The sequence below is a fragment of the Echiichthys vipera genome (assembly GCF_963691815.1).
Source record: "Echiichthys vipera genome assembly, chromosome: 12".
NCBI lineage: Eukaryota > Metazoa > Chordata > Actinopteri > Perciformes > Trachinidae > Echiichthys > Echiichthys vipera.
Genome location: NC_139837.1, coordinates 17,703,499 through 17,726,274, shown reverse-complemented (window position 1 = coordinate 17,726,274; position 22,776 = coordinate 17,703,499). Strand labels below are relative to the sequence as shown.

Genomic DNA, 22,776 nt, shown 5'->3' with positions numbered 1-22,776 from the left:
TATCAAACCATGCCACAACCACCTATCCAGGGTTATAATGAGGGGTCATTTATGACTGGAGGCGGAACACTGACTGCTCTTTCAACAAAAGATAATTCCGGTCATTTGGATATCATTTTCATCATGTCAAATTATATTCAAATCAACAAGATCTAAGCAAGATCTAATGCCAACGTTCTGTTCTTTTTAATGAAAATAATATTTTAGTGAAAAAAACAAAACGAGACCCAAACACATAAACATACTGTAACATACGGTTAAACTAAAACTAAATAATAAAATAAAAATGTACCTGTCTTTTTAGGCTTCTAATTTGGAGTCAGGTTATAGCAATTATTTATTTTTATTATTATTATTATTTATTTATCTTTTTCCAAAATTTATTTTTTACATTTTTGTGTTTTATTGTTGTAACTTTTAGTATTGAAAACAATGTTATTGGACGATTTTGACGACATGGCAACTCCAAATTACTGTGAAGCAACTGTGAGTCACTTATTAAAGGGTCAGTTCACCCAATAGACAAGAAAATCCTTTTCTCACTTGTTCCCAGTGGGGTCTCTTTAAGTGCTTTTGAATATATTTGACAGCTTTATTTGCACTTACTGCATCCAGTAACAAAATAGATGTGAAGTCACAGAACATAGTGTCAACACTTTTTATGTGGACTGTTATGTTTTATTTTTTTCAGTTCTATAAGAACAGAAATCATTTCACCTCCCTTGCCCTGTGGTGGCTGCACACATATTACGCACAGACAGTTTACAACCAAAGCAAATACAATTTAGTCTATGAAATGTGTTTTCTTTTTGTGATTTGAGTAAATTAACCCTTTCATAGCACTCTATTTTTAAATACCTTATGCTCAATGTAGAGTTAAGATACAAGGTATCTTGAAATCTTCACTTTCACCTTTAGTCAAGTTACATGTTTATGGCCTTTGCAAAAATTTGCAATGCATATTTCTCTGGGTGTGTCCAACAGTCAGAGGCAGATGCACTAAACTCTATCTTAGTTTATCTTTGGGATACAGATGAAGGGATAAGCTAGTCAATGCGTATGATCATGGTGGATTTATTTGGATATTTGTATTCATTATTTTAGTTATAGCATTGTCACAAAAATCAATCTAGAAGGACAAAATGAATAAGAAAAGACACTTTCTGGAGCCTCCAGAGGTCAAAGACTACATGGTCAAAGGAGAAAGATTCACCAAGTGGTCAGAGGTGAGTGAATACTTCAGGCAAATCTGAGCTGGATCATTTAATACGACCTAAAATTACATATTAGTACATTTGTGCGTTTTTATTTTTCATTGCCTGATGAGCGACATGGGAGTTTCATTTAATCACTGATGCTTAATCAATGGAATGCTCTTCTAAATAAACATAGAGCATACATTTATACATCAAACAGGTCTGTTCCAGAGATTTAAACTGAATGAATGTCCAAAATGTGTCAATTCTAATTCCCTTGTCTCCATCCAGGACTCCACAAAGACTATTCCTATCACCATGAAGATGGATCCGAAAGGTTACTATGTCTACTGGATCAACCAAAGCAAGGTAATAAATATCGAGAGTCTGGAAAAGAAAAGAAAAAAAGCCCTTTGACAATATGTCAGAGGTTTTGGGAAGTGCTGACTCCCATTCAGTGGCTAATGGAAACAAAATGGCCTTTTGTGCATCAGACAAACACAACCTAACAGATTAAAACACATGTTAAATAGAGGTGGTCATGTTTCAGTGGTTCACATTCAGAGTGTGTAATGTGCATTTGATTGGGATCTGCCAAAACTGTGTGATAGCGAGGGTTGTATCCTGGTCCAAGCAGCTTTTGTAGATTATTGATTGGTGCTGATGTGGGCTCACAGTACAGCAGGACTGTGGTGCACCTGATGGAGAGCCTGCATCACCTCTATCTCAGTCTTTATCTCTCGCTCTCACTGAGGCGCCTTCTGCTTTCCGTCACATCAGAAAACCAGTGAAGCCGACGTGAAATGTGTGCCTCTTGTGTCTGGCTTCAATCATTGTAGCATGCTGATGTGGACTTTTGTGGGAATTTTAAATGAAAAAGCAGTTTCCTACATGATGTTGCGAGACCTAGCAGTAAAAATATTCTCCACACAAACAAAGTCAATCCTGTAGTTCTTGCACTTTGCCAAAGAATGACTTGTATCTGAATCCATTTTTGGACTGGCGCCTACATGTTGAATTGAGATGATTCTCTCCTCTGCTTCTTGTTTCTAGGAGACAACGTTCCTGGACGTTGCTACTATCAGAGATACCAGAACAGGAAAATATGCAAAACTTCCCAAAGTGAGTACAGTATTATTATTAGAACTGCAACCAATGACTGTCATTGTCGATTGTTCGTTTAGTCTATAAAATAGTTAAAAATGTCCACCACAGTTTCTCAAAGTCCAAAGTGATGTCTTTCAATGTCTTGTTTTGTCACACTAAAACCCAAAGATATCTAGTTTATTATGATATAAAACAGAGAAAGCAGGAAATCTTCATATTTGAGAGGTTGAAAACTGCAATTTTTGCTTTTTCTGTATGAAAAATTATTCAACGACTGATCAGTTATCACCAGCTTTTAGTGATTATTTGAATAACTCATCAATTAGTTGACTAATCTTTGCAGCTGATCATGATTATTTCATGTAGTAACCTGCGGTCTGTCCCAATTAAGTAAAACTGGTGTGTTCGTTATGTAAGAATCTCTGCAGGCATGCAAATAGGGTGTCAAGCCCTTAGTTTGCCCATTATTACGAGAGACATATTTGCATTGCAAAAACAGCAATGACACATGCAACCAGGCTATTTCCCCACTACAAAAACACACAGAAGCGCACATACACAAAAGTAAACACACACTGTACCACACGTTGAGTCATGATCTGAGATTTCTGCGAGTGAGCTTGTTTGTTTGTTTTTGAGACAAAATCTGACATCTGTAGTTATTTTCCACTCCTCGCCGGCCTCCAAAGAGACTTGCAGTATGCAGTCATCGTCATCCCTTACTAAGAGTTCAAAGGTAGAATCTGAAGTCTGATCTCCTCAAGGAGAGCACAGAGCACTGCATCATCTCAGTCGGGGTGCTGCTGCAAGCACATCTTCTTCTCGGGCCCCTGAGGAGTTTTTTGGGAGGAAAGGTGGCTTCAGTGCTGACGTTAGCTCTGTACTTCTAAAAGTAGCATGTGAATGATTGTAGAGTAGCAGATACAGGAAGGTAATGACCTTATGCTACTGCTGCTGCTTCTGTGTAAGTGTGTGTGTGTGTGTGTGTGTGTGTGTGTGTGTGTGTGTGTGTGTGTGTGTGTGTGTGTGTGTGTGTGTGTGTGTGTGTGTGTGTGTGTGTGTGTGTGTGTGTGTGTGTGTGTGTGTGTGTGTGTGTGTGTGTTGGGTGTCTGTGTGCGTGTTTGTGTGTGTGTGTGTGTGTGTTTGTGTGTTTGTGTGCATATGTTTGCATGTTTTGGTCTTCAAATTTGCCTGTGTTGAACAACCTCCCAGAGAACAAGTGCTGCTGGTCATGATTTTGCTTCTTTAAGCAAACGCCGGGTGAACAGATGAAACATTATCAGCTTACAAATATTTTTTAGGAGAAAGGAAGTATAATTGGTGGTGAACACTCTTACCTTTGCCTTTCACAGCACACCAAGGTTCGAAACGTGTTCAACCTGGACTTCCCAGACAGCAACCATCTTGCCAAAACTCTGACCATCGTCTCGGGCGCTGACACCGTGAATCTGACCTATCATAACTTCTTTGCCTCTAAGGAGAAAGTGACACAGGTAAAAAGCCACAGTGTACACACTGACTGTGTGTGTTATTGGCACAGCTGTTTACAATCCTTCCTTTCTGTCTGCTCTGACTGCTCAAACAGCCACAGGCCATTAGCCATTATACAATGAGCCTTTGTCTCCTGCCAGTAAGGCATCCTCTGTCTCCCCTTTGGTCTTTATTAGACTTTATGACTCCAATATCCGGATTTAATCAACTATAATGAAATTACAATTGTGCTTTGTTCAAATGCACCATGCACTACCCTACATTTCCTGCAGTACTATCATCTTAATGCCCTCTAGTGGTGACTTTATGTCCATTTAAATCTTTTATAATGACATTTCAAGCCCAATTCATGTTGACATTGAATGTAATATCCCTGTTTTTATTTGTGATTAAATGCACATCAGAACTGGGCAAATGACATTCTTGCAATAGCCTACAACACTGCGAGAAACAATGCATGCAGACAAATCTTCCTGGACAAAATGTAAGTCATCACGTCGTCTGACCGTCGTCAGTTTGAATTGTTGTTTGATTTCACCATGTAGGACACAGAATCATCTGGTAATTTGTGCTCAATCTTAGGTACGTCCGCATTTCTCTTCACACCAACAAGGACGGCAAGATCCCAGTGAAAAAGTAGGTCACAGTTCAGCCATCAGCAGGTGTGGGTTGGTATATTTCAATGTTTCACTGTGTGCTTCTCCCCCAGTATTTACAAGATGTTTCCTGCGGATAAGAAGAGGGTGGAAAGTGCTTTGGCATCAGCACACCTCCCAAAAGGAAAGGTCAGAAAATATTGTTATTTTGGTGGGTTGGTTGTCTACTCTTAATGCAATCATCTTTGAAGATATTTTACTATACTTTTTGCAGCCTTACCCTATAATGTTGCTGTTGATTTTGACAGTTTTTTCAGTGTTTAATAATGAGATACCCAGACGTTTGAATACTAGTCGGGTCAAAATATTGTTTATTTAAGGGACTTTTTCATTCCTGATACTGATGTAGATACCAGTATTTAACTACTAAGCTGTATGCCTCACTGTGTGGACGTGAGTGGGATCATTCTTTTGTGTGTGTAAGGCAACATCAGGCTTGACTTAAACTTTGCTTTTCTAACTTAAAATGTATCAAGTTTTCATGATAGAAATGTACTGCACTTATAACTAAAATAATAAATCTTGCACCAGCAAATTAGTACATTGTTTATTAAAATGAACAGGAATCACAATTCAAATGTAAATGTAGCAACACATTGGTCAAAGCTTAAACAGGTATTTAAATCCCAGTATACGATATATAAAGTCTATAGACATAGAATTGAATTGAATAGATTGGCCACATTGTCACTGATAGCAGTCCAGCCATCTGACACAGTCCTAGCCTGATATTGGTGCATACCTATTTATTTTGTGTTGACATACATGCAAAATCATAAATGATCATCTCTTTTGAAATGATGTACAGAAGATAATGTGTTTTTACATTTCAGTATGACACCATGAAGCCTGACGTCTTTACTGAGTCTGCCTTCAAGGCCTTTCTGACACACTTCTGCCCTCGGCCTGAGATCTACGAGATCTTCACTAATTAGTGAGTCAACCTCTTCTGTGCTTCACTGATTATCTGCTAATATGGCTGGATAATCCTCAATTTGTTACTTTATATCCTGTACTTCTTCCCAATACACAGAGCTCAAATTATATATTATCAGTAGTTTGATCTTGGATTTGCATCTTTTCAGACTTGCACAAGTTTTCAACAGAAAAAAATCGACTAGCTTTTTGTTTGTCATTATTATCATCATTATGCTCTTTGTGGTGAATCCTTTCATCTGACCTCTAACAATTATCTTCTAAAAGGTTCAGCTGTAGCCAGAAATTTGCTTCTTTACATGTTCTAATTTGGTTGCACAAAGCCTGATGTAAATTAAATGCTGCCGGCCTCATGCGTTGCCACGTGAGCTTCAAGTTCATGCATTAGCGATACCTGGTGCACGTTCAGGTGGCAGGTGTTGGGCCCTGATTGGCAGGAGCGTCATTTTGTGCTGCGCTCGTGTGATTGTCAGGCCTCACTGTTCCCTCAGCTCCAACAAACCCACCATGACGAAGGAGAATTTCACCAAGTTCCTCAACGAGAAACAGAGGGACTCTCGGCACAACGAGGAGCTGTTTCCACGTCTGCGGCAGGACCAGGTCAAGGCTCTGATGGAGAAATATGAACCCTGCTCTGCTAATTCAAACAGAAGTGAGATTCATTGATGTGTTTGTTAGATAGATGCTGGGTAATGCTTTTGAACTTTTGTTTTAAATATTTCAGCGTGTCTCTCTTGTTCACCTGCAGGTCTGATTTCTCCAGAGGGTCTCTTGTTCTTCCTGATGGGGCCAGAGACTTCAGTTGTCATGCAGGACACGCTGGCCAAGAGTCAGGACATGAGCCAACCCATACCCCACTACTTCATCAAGTCCTCCCACAACACATACCTCACAGGTCGCATACACCAGTTTGATTTTACCTCCTACCTCCTAACTTCTCATTCCTGATTAACTCAGCCCCTGAGGGCTATTCAGGGGTGTTTTAAAAGTCTTTCTGTCCGTCCCACGATAGCTGGTCAGTTCTCTGGCGTGTCTTCTCCGGAGATGTACCGTCAGTGTCTGCTGTCCGGCTGTCGCTGTCTGGAGCTGGACTGCTGGAAGGGCAAACCTCCAGATGAAGAGCCCATAATTACTCACGGCTTCACCATGACAACTGAGATCCTCTTCAAGGTCATTACACATCATTTTGGGCATGCCTTCAGTGGGGGACATTAATGTCTCTATATTATACATCAGCCTTCTGGATCTTGCAGAATATAAACAATAGTCATGTTAACGAATACACATTATTTGGATATGAACCATGGACTGTATAAAAAATGGACGTAGCATACCTGTCGGGGTCCGTTTCTCAATTTCATCACTCGCCTACGGGAGTCACCATCTTGTCAGACTTTGACTCAGCTTCATTTCCTCTTACCAAAAAAAGGCATCGATGTGACGTTGGGGGGAGGGAGATACTTCCATCTGGCTGATGTATAACTCTGAGGAAAGGGGAGGGCTAGCTGTTACTCACCCCTAATTATTCATAAACTTTAACCTACAATAAAAAAAAAAACTAGCCTGGTACAAAAAAATTAACCCCCCTCAGTGTTGTCATGGAGATATGACCTAAGCATACTACACACTAGAAAACAATCTGTTTAACATGGGGGTCAATAATAAATTGCTCTTTTATGCAAACTGCCCCTAGTGGACACTCAGAGAACTGCAGTTTTTGGCACTTCTTTACTGGATCAACCAGGAAGTCGCTGTGGTGGAGGCTTGATATGAACAGATAATGTTGTCTGAATACACATTTGCGCTATAATATTTTCACAGTAATATTTGTTTTAATTTACCATGTGAACAGATCTCAAAAAAGCATACCAAAATCCCTTTGGCATGCTTATTTTGTTTTTAAAATTGTGTCAATATTTTCTATTTTTGTTCAATGATACTTCAAACCAACTTTTCTCATATACATTCTCTTTTAGACTCTTCAAAGATGTTAGATTCAAATGGACCTTCTCCCCAAACCCCCCAAATCATGAAATATGACAATATTTCATTTGTTTGAAGATGGGGTAGAAATACAAATCCTTCTTTATTATTTGATTTATTTAGGTACATGGTTAAAATGTTATTGTACATTGTGTGGACTTTGCAAGTAAACGACCAACCCCTTGTTTCCTGTGAGCGCGGTTTGCATGGTTTCAATATGAAATCTTCATGTACCCACTCGCTGTTCATGACCAAAGAGTGCCACAATATCACTGATATCGTTGAAAGCCTATAAATTCAACTTTTATTCGTGTCCATGTGCACAAAAAAGAGATAACAAGCACACATACACAAATACAGACACATAGGCAGGTGTGAAGGAAATTTCTGTAACAAGAATTTGTTCAAAAAAAGATCTTGAGTCAGTCAGTTGGTATTTTATTCTCATGCACGCGGAGAGACAGTTTACAGAGTCTGCAAAAATCTATCTGTAGGGCAGTCCATATACAGAGTTTGTTAATAAGCAAGCAGTTACATTATTATCAGTTTCTCAGACCTGCTCAGGCCTCAGGAAAACCTCCCACCAGGTATCGTTTGAAAGGAGTTTGAAACTTCTAATCTGTCAAGGACATTTGGATAATTTAAACTGATAACTATCATTCAAGAGATCAAGTCACACAAGTGTATTTCATAAACAGGTTACAAAAGAATGTGAATGTCTTACACAGGCAACCCTGTCATCCTCTCAACACTTCCATTTAAGGGCAGCCAGAGCTCCACAGTCCCAAGGGACCAGACACAACACCTCAGTTCAGTTAACTGTCGGCCTCCGGATGTGAGAGGTTTGGAGCTGACTTCAGGGCTTTTGCATAGTAGCAATAGCTCCATAGTGTGTCATGTTTTCTCCTTGTGTTTTGGGAGAATTGTCATGATTGGCTCGATCTGTTGATCTGGTGCTTCTGTGCGATTTGCATGATTTTATTGCTGTTTGCTGCTGTGTCATCAACTTTTTATTTTATTTTACTTTAACTCTATATCTCTTTTTATCCTCACCTAATTCAAAAAAGGTCAAGTTAAATGGCTAAAACCGAAAATGCTTGTCTCTTTTGACAGGATGTGATTGAGGCCATCGCTGAGAGCGCCTTCAAGACCTCACAGTACCCCGTTATCCTCTCATTTGAGAACCACGTTGACTCGTAAGACCAAAGCCCTTCCAGGAACTTGTGCCATGCAATGTTATTAACACCATGTAATAATGTTCTTCCAAATGGAAATTTTGATGGAGCGTATTGAGGATGTAATTGAAGCTTTTGTTCAGGCAGTAAGAGCAGACAGTGATAGGTGTTACTCTGCTTTGTTTCAGGGTGAAACAGCAGGAGAAGATGGCCAACTACTGCAAAACCATATTTGGTGATGCCCTGCTAACAGATCCGCTGGACAAATATCCTGTGAGTACATTGCTGGGACACAGCTCGCTGCCACAATAATAGGAGTTAGATCACGCTTATAAATGGGGGGTTTGTTCAACAGAACACTGTTAATAAATTGGATAAAGCATTATCCTGTACCCACCCACCTGATTCATATCAACAGCCAACAGCTGTTTACCTCCTTTTAAGCTGTGCATGTGCATGCGTTTGTATTCTTGAGGCTTATTTTTGGTGTACAAAACAAAAAAACTACCATGTGTGTAACTGTTGAATGTGCAACCTCTTTCACACGTAGTTCCTGATAAATTACTGGGATAACCTTTCAGGCACCGCTAGTGATTTTGAATATATTTACACCTGCAGCAGTGCTTACCCGTGTAATGCTCCTTGCATTCACAACACAGCCACACTGGGATTTTCCCCTGGGATGTTAATAAGCCTTGAGGTGGGAAATTATTGTTGTAGATTCCCTTCAGTATCGATCTCTGCTCTCATTTGTGTAAAAGTGGTTTAAATGCCTAGTTCTTCTGTATAGGGTGAGATGAAATAGTGATACTAAAACCATTCCTTCAAAATCTCCACATTCCCAAAGGTGGTACTGAGGACTCGACTTTGGTATTGTCACTGTTTACCCCAGGTTAGTTTTAGGTTTCTTTTTATGTGTCTGCACCATACAGCTGAAGCCAGGCCAGCAGATCCCTAGCCCATCTGAGCTCATGGGTAAGATCCTCATCAAGAACAAGAAGGGCAGCCATGAAAAGCCGACCCAGACTAAGAAAACCAGCACAGCGGCTACTGACCAGATCACAACCACAACTACACCCACCCAGGACCCAGACACCACTCCCCAGGATCCTGCCAACCCAGCACCCACCACCCAGGAAAACCAAGGTAGACTGTGAACCTAAAGCCAAAATTAGGCCTGTTTAGTTGTTTTTGTGTGTGTCACTGACATGGTTAAACATTTAACCAGAGGGGGAAGCAGCTGTGGAGGACACGGAAGAGCAAGAGGAAACAGAGGAACAGGACGAGGAGAAAATGAAGACATCAGATGAGGTAGAGTAGGCAGCTGCAATGGCAGTTTTTTTTCCTTTTTGCTATGCATCATCTGTGTCCAGCTAAAATATCTCAAGCATCAGTCGACTTCCTGTCAATCCCCCACAGGGCACAGCTGGACAAGAAGTCACAGCCTATGAGGCAATGTCATCCCTGGTCAACTACATCCAGCCCAACAAATTCATCTCTTTTGACAACGCCAGAAGTATGTATATGCTTCATCTATTGAACCCAAACTCAGACAGAATAGATTTTTACAACACATACTTCAAGGGTTATCAAATCTAAGTCAGTGTGAGCTATGCAATTGTGTTCTGTCTTTGCAGAGAAAAACAAGAGTTACGTCATCTCATCTTTTGTGGAGACCAGAGGAGAGGCAATGATTTCCAAGACTGGTGTTGAATTTGTCGAGTATCCTTCAGGAGTGCTGAAGATGTTCTAAAATATTGCAAACTGCGCTCAATAGGCTGAATTTGATTTTAAAAATTAAACAAAATGAGAACAAAAATATGTTTCTTTATGCTTCCGCAGACAATCCTGTTACACATCCAAACCCTGAGAAATAAAACTTCCATAACTGTCCTTCCCAGATACAATAAGAGGCAGATGAGCAGGATTTACCCCAAAGGAACAAGAATGGACTCATCCAATTACAACCCCCAGCCTTTCTGGAATGTAGGCTGCCAGATGGTGGCGCTCAACTACCAGACGATGGGTAAAAATGGACACACAGTACACTAAAAAGAGCAGTGTGTACATGGATTTAGTGGCATCTAGTGGTGATGTTACAGCTGCAGCCAACTGAATACCCCTTCCCTCTCCCCTCCCTTTCCAAGTGTGCAAGTAGACAGTGACCTTCATTTAACTAAAAACGTGAAAGACCCTCTCTAGAGTCAGTGCTTGGTTTGTCCATCTTGGGCTACTGTTGAAACACAGCGATGCAACATGGCGGGCTCCTTTTACATCATCAACCATGAAGGCAGGTTTTCATTCCAGCCAAGCAGGAGCACAGCTGCAGACTGGACTCATTTAATCAACTGATCTCACTCTTCATAAAGTTCATTAGTCAGGAATGATCTTGATTGGTTGTACCACATGGCCCTTAATGGAATAGGTTGTACATCAAACGGAAACACGACTCCTATTTTGAGGGGATTTGACACTCATGAAAACACAATTCTGCAAAAAGATCCCCCTAAATCCAACACACAAGTCCTTTCAATGTGCTGCACTACATGAGGGGATGTAACCTGTCTCTTTTATCACCACTTGATTCTGTCATGTATTAAAACCTGAGCTTCTGCTTTCCACCACAGCAGGTCAGTGTTGCGCTGCTTTGTGCTGCGTGTGCCTCTTCTCTGCTTTGCGCCCCGAACGCTCACTGCTCCTCCTTGTGCTGAAGAGAGGGGGCATGAACGGGCTGTTTTGTGTCCATTTTCAGATTTCCCCATGCAGCTGAACATGGCTCTGTTTGAATTCAACGGCAGAACGGGCTATCTGCTCAAGCATGATGTTCTGCGTCGCAGTGATAAGAAGTTTGACCCTTTCTGTGACAGGATTGACACGGTTGTGGCAAGCACACTGACCATAAAGGCAGGTTCACAGCCCTTGTTGTTATTATGCTTCTCTCACTTTAACCATCCCTGCAGGGTGCTCGGCGCAGGGTTCCTAATATCTGTGCAAACTAATGAATACAATGACTTAAAAAGCTGAAGGTAAAATGATTAATTCACTGAAGCTGCATCACTTATGGTGCTGCATTGTAGGGAAGCTGATGCAATATGGGTCTCATAGCTGAGAGCTATTGTGCACTTCTAAATCGAGTACTGAATTAGCCTTTGGGCAGTCTGCGTATATGTGTGTGTGTGTGTGTGTGTGTGTGTGTGTGTGTGTGTTTGTGTGTGTGTGTGTGTGTGTGTGTGTCTGTGTCTGTGTGTGTGTGTGAAAAAGAGTCTGTTCTAATGCAAGTTTCCTGCTGTGACGGATATATGGTTCCTGGTATCCAGTAGACTCTGCCTGCAGGAGTGATAACCTGAGCTCTATACACATTGTCCACACAACAGGACTCGTCCACATCATTTCAGCCACTTCATAAGTGTGTATCATTAAATCTTATTCGCCCGTCTCACTAGATTTATTCGGGCCAGTTTCTGTCTGAAAAGAACGTGAAAACAGGAGTCGAGGTAGAGGTGATAGGGCTGCCAGGAGACCCAAAGAAGAAATATCGCACCAAGTGGTCCACCACACCCAACGCCATCAACCCGGTGTGGAATGAAGAGCCTTTTGTTTTTGAGAAGGTGTGACAAACAGATGTGCATATACACGTGTGGCAATTATAACCCACTGTGTTGCTGCTGCTGTTCTTAATATATTTGTTGTTGTTATGATGAATAGATCCTGCTTCCAGAAATGGCCTCTCTAAGAATTGTAGTCCATGAGGAGAACGGTAAATTCTTGGGACACAGGATCATCCCACTTGATGCCATCCAATCAGGTCGCTGAAACAGGGAAAAAACCCACCTTGCTTCATGCTTGATCTAATCTACATAATTTAAAACAACACTGAGTCATCCGAGGCCACAGAATATTTGCTAACATGTTTTAGCCAGTCTCTGGATCAGAGGAGTATCTGCCTTGTTTTTTAATTCACTTCAGATTTGTTTTATGGCCTGCAGGTTTCCATCACATCTGCCTTCGCAGTGAGAGCAACATGCCGCTCACTCTGCCTGCTCTCTTTGTGTACATCGAGGTCAAGGACTACATCCCTGCTGCCTTTGCAGGTGCCTGACTTTTTTCTTTGGTTGTCTACAAAAGATAAAGCTTCTGCTGCAATTGAATACATGTTGTCATGGACAAGACAGTTTTTTTTTTATTTTACACACTCCTGGTTAAAGTATGAATAAATGATGCATTTGATTGTACCTCAGATTTCACAGATGCCTTATTTAACCCAACAAAGGGAACAGAGAAGGCCACAAAGACCCCAAAGGAGGTAACAAAACCGTAATTCAGCCAGCATCTACAAAAATTGACATATAACTAATGTCCCCAGTTCTCACTCAAATCATTAACAGCACTAATTCACTTCCTAGAAGTTGAACAGCCTTGTTAGATTGTGATTTGCCTGTCCTTTTTTTGCCCACGCAGTCATCCTCTGACTACATTTCTCCCTATGAGATGCCTCTTGTAGTCCAAACCCCCACAGGCAAATCTAAAGAAAGCGAGGCCACTGCTACAGGTAATGAAGCTTGGGAATGGGACACAGTTCAGAGTATATTTTTGAAAGATGAGCTTTAATACTGCTCTTGTAGTAGATCTTTGAATTAAGTAGCAGCATTTGAACACTTTCCGCTTCCCTTAGAAAAGGCCGCATCCGTACCGGCTCCACCTGTCGATGCCAATGACCAGTCACCTCAGTCCGCCCCAGAGGAAAGTGCAGAAGAAGTTAAAGAAGAGACTGAGATTGAGTCAGACACTCCACAACCTGCAGCAGAACCTCCGCAAACTCCTGACAACTATCCTGCTGAAGATCCAGCCCAGGCCGCAGGAAATGTCACACCTGAAACCCTTCCTGAAGCCTCTCGTTCACCTGAGGAGGCGGCCCCTGAGAAGGAAGCAGGTCCAGAGCCAGAGGCAGCCCCTGAAACCAAAGAGGAGCCGGTGAACGACTCAAGTACAAACACTGAGCCTGCTTCAGACGATAAACCAGGCACAGAAGCTGCCAGTGCTACTGAAGAACATGCTGCTGTGGCCTTGTCCTTTGCAGCAAGTGCATCAACCCAGTGTGCAGCATCACGTGACTCATCTGAAGGTAAAACTGAAGTCCTTCACATGCTGCACTCATCTCATTTTATCAGTGCACTACTAGTAAAGATCCCTTAGGAGAAAAAATTAGACCAGACCATTTGGTACATAGATTTTTATTGCAGCCCACACAAGTAGGAGGATTCTCACAACAAAGCCCCTGTTTGTTTATGCTGCAGAGCCTTCGACTGTGACTACTGAAGAACTGACACAGCACAAGAACTATCTGAAGGTCATCAAGCGTCAGGAGAGAGACATGAAAGAGGCCGAAAAGAAGTATCAGAAAAAAGGAGAGGATCTGATTCAAAAATACTCTGACTCCATCAAGGCCATCAAGAAGAAGACCTCAGTGAAGAAAAAAGAGTAAGTGGATTCATTTTCTTTGCTTATTTTCTGTCTTATCTGAGTCAGTTTCTAGCTGAAATATGGTAGGAGAAAACATGCTTGACAAAAGCTGATAGATGCGGAGGATGGGCATGATGTAATCATTTCACAGTACTTAGATTCATCTGTCCATTTGTTTATGTTTAGTCATTCACCAAAGACTTCAACAGCATATTAATACTGACCCACCAATGAAGTTGTTGTTGTTTTGGCCATTGTCATTAATGAGAGTATATTATCTAAGCACAGAGAATATTCCTCAACTAATGTGTTTTTCCAGCTGAAGCAGAATTGGATGAAGAGAACAACTAAATGAATATGAGCTGCAGAGCCTCCTGTGTGCAGCCCTCCACACTCAGCTTTCAGGACAAAACAAGTGTTATTCAAGGGCAAATTAGCATTTGCTGTACAGGATTTCCAGTAACCACACGGCCGTACATTCATTTGTTTATTTGGAGGGAGAGTGTCTATTAGGCGATACACTCTATTCCCTTTGCTTGTGACCGGTTATGTTGTATCTTGTTATGTGTCCTCCAGGGGAGGGGGAAACACCCCCGAATCCAGTGTGAAGACTGAGCGGGTGCAGGAGCAGAAGGACAAAATGCAGGTTGAGCTGCAAGCTCTGTGGACAGTAGAGTGTGATCAGCTTAAGAAGAAGAAAGAACAGTTTGCTACAGAGGTTAGTAAAATACAGGTTTACATTCCAAGTTGGCACACGAAAATTCTGTTTCACATTTAAAATGAGAAAAGAGACGTTAGGGATGGAATGTAAATCACTACATTTACTCAAGTACTGTACTTAAAGCTGCGCTAATCAATATTCTTATATTATCAAGGGGTCAATTGACGATGTGTAATGTGAAAGGCATCACTCGTAGCGGTATCACCACAGAGAATTATCCACTCCTTTTATTGACTCTACAGTTCCCCTCAGTCACACAGAGTGTTTAGCATCTTTCACCTCATTGTTTCATAGTTTTACAACTGAAACTTTACTGTTTTAGTGTTCAATGAAAAAGCTGTAATAACCCACTGTACACTACCTGCCAAAGTTAGCCACTAGCTGACGGTGGAGCACCTAAACAGCCAGATATTTCAGGGGAAGCTGTGGCTCAGGAGGTAAAGTGGGGTTGCCCACTGAGCAAGACACTTAACCCCAAACTGTTCCAGATGGATTACCATTACCTTACCTTGACCACTGCCTGTCAGTCTAACGGTCCTGCCACAGGAAGGTTTTCAACACAAATGGTTCCAAATCTCTGTTTCCGATGTTGCTGTTTGCTCATGGGGGAATTTTTAGGTCTCTATTAATCATAAACAAATCAGAATGTGGTCTTAATAAAATTGAATTGAAATGCGTTGTATACATGCATTCCATTTACCATTTTCTTCAGGAGCTGATAGAAGCCGAAATAGTGCTAAAAGACAGACTTATATTTGCCAAGTGGATCGAAACACATCTCTAGCTTTTTGTAAGCATACAAAACATGTATCTTATCTTATATCTTATATATTAATCTCACTGCAACATCCCTGGTTTGATTCCAGTCTTTCCTTTTTACATTTCATCCATATATGAAGATTTTTAATGGATACCTGAAAGTCAAGATCTGCTCCATGTCCCATTTGTAATCTGCTCCTCATCAAACTATTACTCTCCTCTTACACAACTCTTGGCTGCCTTTGTTACATAAAATTATTCAGCCCCAAAAATACGATTCATTACCAGGGCTTGGAATGCATTTACATTTCAGTGCTTTAGAAGATCTGTGGATTATATCCCAGAGCCAGGTGTTCAGCATAAGTACTGGAAAAGAAACTGAGGGGTCAATCAGGTCTTTGGAGTGAGGTGAGAGTCAGAATCCCATATACAGGTTTTGGTGCTCTTATTAAACTTAAACCCAAAGTTCATGCAAATTAAAAAACACTTTTGTCTGGACATTTGTCTGGACATTGTTATTTTCTAGCTTTATCTCGACTGTGAATGTGACACTTCCCTCTTCTATTATGACAGAGACTGGCCAAACTGTTGGAGATGGCCACAGAGAGGCACGCCATTGAACTGAAGACCCTGGAGAGGTGTGAGCACACATACAACAGATTTGGGACATGCTGTACACACTGAGAGTGCAGAGGGCTTTGCTGAGTCTGTTCAATCTGTGCCTTGAGATTTTAGTGTGTGTGTGTGTGTGTGTGTGTGTGTGTGTGAGTGTGTGTGTGTGTGTGTGTGTGTGTGTGTGTGTGTGTGTGTGTGTGTGTGTGTGTGTGTGTGTGTGTGTGTGTGTGTGTGTGTGAGTGTGTGTGTGTGTGTGTATGTCGTCTGAGGTGAAACATTTGACATTTTGCAAAGACAATACCATCAAATAATGAGTAAATCACCTCAAATGTGCAGGTCTTTTGGTGTCCTTGGCTGGCATACTGTGTGTGTGTGTGTGTGTGTGTGTGTTTGTGTGTGTGTGTGTGTGTGTGTGTGTGTGTGTGTGTGTGTGTGTGTGTGTCTGGCAGATGGTTAGCTCAGAACAGACATTATCCAACAGGTGTTTAAACAGCAGTAGAGAAGCGAAGGCAGCCTTGGTAATCTACCTGTCCACACAGATACTATAACCTCACATTTAAACCTTCCTGTCACTGTCACACCAGACAGACACAGCCCAGCAAGCCTGGTTTTGAAAAAAAGGGTTGTTCATAGGGACACTTTTCATTTTTAGAATTTAAACACTAGCGACAATGCCGAATCAGACCAGGGGTGTAACGTGGTGGGGCAATGATCCCTTCCCTACTTTCTACCCCCCTACTGACGGTGCCCTTGGTCAGATCACACTTATTTTTGACCTTAAACTTCATTTTGACCTCAACTAACATACCTGTAACATTTTATGACTATATCTATGGGTGCAACACTATTAAAGTGACAAAATAAACTGGGTGAAAACAATACCAGCATTGTCGTCACGGCTGGTAAACAAGCAGGAGTTTTCACGTTTTTTAAATTGTATTTCAAAGGGACTGTGTAGCCTACAGTTTAAAACATATACCACGTTTGTGTCTTTGTCTTGTTTTGCAGTGAAACCAAAGAGAATAAGAAGAAAACACTCTCATGCTCAGAGAAAGCAAAGTGAGTTCACAGCATGACCTTGCCTTCAGCTGCTTTTTGTGTTTCTATCCCTTTCACCGTCTTTCAGCTTCAGAATCAGATAGGAATCAGAAATATTTTAATAATCCTGAGGGGAAATCATTTCTCCAAAAGGAAAAGCAATATGAGAAAACACATGTTCTTGTGCCTCTGCCGCATTGCATCGCACATGTCTGTCAAGTCTGGCTTGATTTAGTGATTTCTTTTAACATTATGCACATGAGGTCTAATTGAACATTATAATTATCTTCTCTTAGGCTAAAAAAGGCAACGAGCATGGAGCTGTTGGATGAGCCTAGTCAGCCTGATGGTGCAGTAAGTAGTCTTTCAAACTCGTTGAAAGAAGCAGATACAGTTTTTTTAGAAATGCTACAATGAAATGAGTAGTTTGACATTTTTTAATTATTTGCGTTTTCTAACTTGCGTTTAATGAGAAGGTTGATGCCACTCAGAAAGTATAAAGCTGGAGCTAGCAGCTGGTTAGTTTAGTTTAGCACTGAAAACAGGGGCAAACACCTAGCTATAACCACAATACAACATTTTCATTTTAAAACAAAAATGAACTTGATCAACACAAAAGCTTTAGCTCCGTATCAGAAATAATCTCTGTTTTTATTAACATGCCTGATAAACGTATATCACATGATATATCAGGCACACTAGGCGTGCACGTTTATATAGGAAGAAGATTGTCCAACGTCAACCTGCAGCTGAAAACATCGAATGGGAGTTACTGCACAACAAATGTGGCGATATTAAAGACTGACTGACATGGATGTCTGCTTCAGCTCTCCAAAGGTCTCCATTTTTGCCCGTCCAGACTCAAACTCAACTCTGGAGTTCTCAAACTTAAACGGTACTGTTTTAGAAACTCGGAAATGCTGGAGCAATGTGGACCCTAGGCATAATCATAGCAGCAGTTATGCGTTTTACAAAGAAGACCTATTTGTTTGGATGTAGCCCTATCCTGGATCTATCTATCTATCTATCTATCTAGCTACACGCCAAATGCATCACCATGCACCTTAAACAGTATCCGTGTCACAGCTCACACTGACTTGTTCAACACATGTTGTATTTAACAGTGTAATCATGGTCACACATGTTCACATACACCCACATATTTTCTTACAGCCAAACACACATTGTTGAACTGTAAGAACACTCACACGTGAGCATGGACAACCATTTACCCACTAACCACCCACATAGACAAACACGCACACCCTTTTACCCACTGAATAAAGTGCAGCGGACCCTGACCATAAGCCAGGCTTGTCCATTACTCAGAGGCTGTTTACAGGGAGCAGACTAATTCACGTGTGGTCGATGACTCACTGGTCTCCGCTCTTCTTCCTCTGTTGGCTCATCAACATTCAGACCTGTTGGGTTAAAGACCCAGCCGCTTTCACTCTGCTCCACTCTGATCTGTAGCCAAACCCTACTCACACCTCCATACATTAGGGTCTCATTACTGCTCATTTTGATTACTTAATCAGTATTTGTCCATTAATTACAGCAACTATTTATAACACAATCACTTGTTTAATCAGCACAGCCTCAGTATTGAATGCCCGGGTGCAGTAGGGAACTGAACTGAAGTCCAACCTGTTGTGACTTAACTGTATTGATTCTCTTGCTCGGGTTGCATCTCATGGGTGCATTTGTCTCTAGATATAGGGAGAAACATGCCATGCAAACTTGATACAACATGCACACGCACTCAAACAGACTCAAACCACAGATCGATCGTGTTTGTCAGTAGTCACATGTAGTGTTGTACTTTCTTGTATTGTTACAGTCTTCAGATTACAGCCCACAGCAACTGGCTCTGATGAAGAAACAGGCTGCTACACTGGAGGAAATCAAGACCCTTACTAATCAGGTACACACACTGACACCAGGGTTAACTGAGAATCATGAGCAAGGACTTCGCACATTAGCTAGATTTATTCCCTGGTTCCTCCAATCATTACAGGGATTTAATTCCAGAGTTCTTGGTCTCCTGGGATAGTTCCTGCGGTGGCAGGTGATTCACAAGGGGCAACCTCCAGAGCTTGCAGTGGCCAGAAACTACAGTTCTTCAAATGGCCACCTGAGGCTGACTCCCCAATTGAGTCAATCCCCATAGATGTTAAAATGCACAACTTTACAGCAGAAATAAACATGTTAGTACACACTGGTACAAAAAACCCTGCTTTAAATTCTATCAAGGCTTAAAGTTATGCATAATTAAGGGCATGGTCACTTTGAATGACAGGTGGGTGCCGTCACAGGTGGCTAGCTCAGCAGGCAGGCTCCAACCACACTCTACTTCTTTGCCGTTTGTATGGATTTGGTACTACCAAAATGCCGACGCTTGGAGCCACCCACTTTGAGCTATGTTTTGGCTCTTCCATGGTGTGTCCCCACAATGTGATTAATATGTGATTATTTCAAGCAAAATCCCAAACTAAGCCAACAAACAAATCCCTGTTTTTTCAAATTCATTGTCAGCTGTTGCCATCTGCCACTCAGTGATTCCACGTAATGGTTCAGGGTGACACACTATGAAAGAACAGACCGACCTCCCACCGCTGCAAATGATGTCAGAGCACTTTTATGACAATTCTTTGCTTTGAATTGGCAGTTATTTATGAGAAAAGAGGTGTTAGATAGTTTAGACATTGAAGTGTGAACGCCAGATGGATGGTGTGTTTTTATGTCTCACCAATAGTATTAGCTTGCAAATACAGTGTTTGATATTGAGAGAAGCAGTGAGAGGAATTCAAGAGAGTGCTAAAAGATTAAGGCACAAGTGTGGATAATGTTTTTTTTCAACGTGCAAGTTAATCTTTGCTGTGTGTATTCAACAGCACTGAATGAGTACTGTGCTATTTTCCCTAATACGGACACTTCATTATATCCTGGATATACCATCATCACTTGTTTAAAATCTAAGCAAGTTTAAAACCAGTTCCCTCGCTTGAGGTTTAATCATCTGTATTTTGCTGGTGCCATACACAAATCATTTCTGTAAAGACTATAATGATCGCCTGGCAAAGAAATTATGAAAATGTCCATGTTTCCTTTCGACAGGCCTATAACCTCTAACTAACCTTTGGCCCCTGTGTCTGCAGCTCAATCAGAAGGCCCTGAAGGAGCATGATCAGAAAGTCAGATCCCTGCCAGCTGAGGTGAAGGAGGCTGTCAATGTCTGTGTGGGGGCTCACTTTCCCGAACTGGTCGACCAGGCTGGAGACAGGAAGGTGGAGGGGGTGGGCTTCTACGGAGATGTCTTCCTGGGTTAGATGTGGGCTTTTTATCCCCGACCCATGTAACAATCTCCTTACTTAATCTTAATGTTGCATAATCTAAGGTCTGAGTATAACTGTGGAGTAGAAGATTCAGTTAGCTTCGTGTGAATTTTCATTTTAGAGGTGCTATTCATAGAGACAGCTCTTTTGGGTGTCATTAAGCCATAATGATGTTTTCGTTGATGTCTGTAGACCAAAAGTGTGATCTATTGGAAATGAGTTTCATTTCTTTTTTTAGTTCTTTATTTCTGTTACTTTAATGGAAAAACATAAACAAATATGTTCCAGACGAAGGCACATAACTAAAAGCTTCAGTTTGGTACTCACCGTTTCCTTTCTGTTCTCTTAATGAGTTCAAAAATAGGAATAAATGTAGAAAGAAAAATGTAGCGGCAAAATGTCTGCAGGCTGAAATGAGACAATCGCTCCATCTTTCACACTTCAGCACATGCATGGTGTGTGATACTCCATGAAGTCAAAATAAAGCATTCAATCTGAGACTTAGGTATGTTGCAGTTGTAAAGAAGGTTTTGCAGGAAAAAAAAGCTACGGTAAAAGATAATGTTAATGCACAACAGCACCAATAAAATAAAACGTACTTTGCACTGTGCATTATGTTTCCCTTTATTTTTCCAGGTAAGGTTTTGATTATGTCAGTCATATGATGTTAACATAGAACATAGAGCAAACTGGTTATTAATAGCAGTGTCCCAGGTTTCTTGCTTGAAATGGTGGTGGTGGAGGGTCAGGCTGCAGGGGCTCCAGCTCTGAGTGTTTTCTCAAAAGTCCTCTATCTTAGTTTTTTAGAATAACAGCCGAGATTATTATGGCTTGGATTTAAATGTAGCTGATTAATTAGTTAAATATCCATCCTGTGAACAATGGCAAAGTATAACAACAATAGGTTTCAAGATTAGTAATTTGGTTAATGCCAAATTCCTATGTTATGTAACTTAAAAATAGTTACACTTGACAATTGTTGCCTCACTTTAGGAGGAAAAACGTGAAAATTAGTCATCCTTAACATTTGTTGGGTGAATGATCTCTGAAATCAGAATTCATAGGATTAGAAATGATACAAAATAGGATGCAGGCTCTACATATTGATTGATGATATAACTATGATGGACCCCCCTGCCACCCAAAAAAATACATGTTTTTAGGCATTCTATTATAAAAAAGGCTTGAGAAATAGTAAATACAGCTTCGGTAGATAAAAAATGAACTGGTTGAAACAATATAATAACAAAACCAATTTAATCAAAGGTCAATGGCCCAATCATACAGTCCAGCTGATGTGGCACAGGCCACATATTTTGTTGAATCAGTGGCTACCATAGCCCAGAATTTCTCAGTCCAATAAAGTAATACATGTACTGTCAATTCTAGTGAGCCAGCAGAGGCTGCAAAATTAGTTGCATCTCTCAGGTCTTCAAGGGCTAATGGGCAAAATACATGGGGGACGGATGCGAGGCATACGTATGACTGGGTTTTTTTAGCTGCTACTCAGACTCCGTCTGTAGTGTGAGGCTGCAAGCTTTACTGTACGCAACTGAGTTTTAATGCAGGTGGTTTTGCAGTGTCTGGAAGCGTTGATGTCTCACATTGCCGTCTGGTATAATAAGGTATGTATTTTAATAGCAGATGTGACTGAGAGTCTCAATTGAAGACTGAGTACAAGAGAACTGAACATAAAAGAGAAGGAATCAAGGTAAAACACAGTAGTGCTATTTTGTAATTAGACTGTCAGAGTCCAGTGGTTCAATCACCAGTCGTATTGTGAGTAAAGAGCTGTAGGTACACACCTCAGTGCATCGCCTCAGACTTCTACAATGACCAGTGTACTTTGGCACATTATGGTATGTCTGATTCATAATACCACATAGTTGTAATGTTTTTTTCACTCCAACTAATACGAGATCTGCAATGGCTCAAATGCTCTCAGCCGGAATAAAAACAAACTTTATTTCAGCTCCATATATGGTACATTAAATGACAGAGACTGGGGCAATCTGTCTTGAGAGCCACTTGTTTCTTCAAGTGTTTAGACCCACATGCATGCATTTATCAATGAACACAGCTTTCCTATGACTCACTGTCCAAAGCAATCTGTCCGTAACTCTTGTTTCTTTTTCTGTGTGAAACCCATCTTCTGAATCAAATGACATGACTGACATTTAAAAGTGGAGGATCTGGACAAACCGCGTCTGGGAGACACAGCTTGTGCCTGCGAGTCCTGCCACCTCATGCACAACACAGATGAACTGTGAGCTTTAGAGTGTGAAACCAGTCAGCCCTGAATCA

At 41.1% G+C, this 22,776-nt stretch overlaps 1 protein-coding gene across 1 annotated transcript; it reads left to right on the top strand.

Moving 5' to 3' along the window:
• Nucleotides 1-1,142: 1,142 nt before the first annotated feature.
• plcb2 (phospholipase C, beta 2) lies at nucleotides 1,143-20,466 on the top strand (the record flags this gene model as incomplete). Its single annotated transcript, XM_083924603.1, has 32 exons — nucleotides 1,143-1,226; nucleotides 1,488-1,565; nucleotides 2,250-2,318; nucleotides 3,656-3,796; nucleotides 4,199-4,278; nucleotides 4,377-4,430; nucleotides 4,504-4,579; nucleotides 5,284-5,384; nucleotides 5,878-6,038; nucleotides 6,135-6,281; nucleotides 6,399-6,556; nucleotides 8,483-8,565; nucleotides 8,733-8,817; nucleotides 9,477-9,690; nucleotides 9,773-9,855; nucleotides 9,964-10,060; nucleotides 10,182-10,266; nucleotides 10,446-10,570; nucleotides 11,297-11,448; nucleotides 11,988-12,152; nucleotides 12,250-12,349; nucleotides 12,531-12,635; nucleotides 12,783-12,847; nucleotides 13,003-13,093; nucleotides 13,217-13,666; nucleotides 13,839-14,022; nucleotides 14,581-14,722; nucleotides 16,058-16,122; nucleotides 17,108-17,158; nucleotides 17,434-17,491; nucleotides 18,978-19,061; nucleotides 20,296-20,466. 32 exons carry the CDS (start codon nucleotides 1,143-1,145, stop codon nucleotides 20,464-20,466), a joined length of 3,804 nt encoding a protein of 1,267 aa, XP_083780729.1.
• Nucleotides 20,467-22,776: the final 2,310 nt, after the last annotated feature.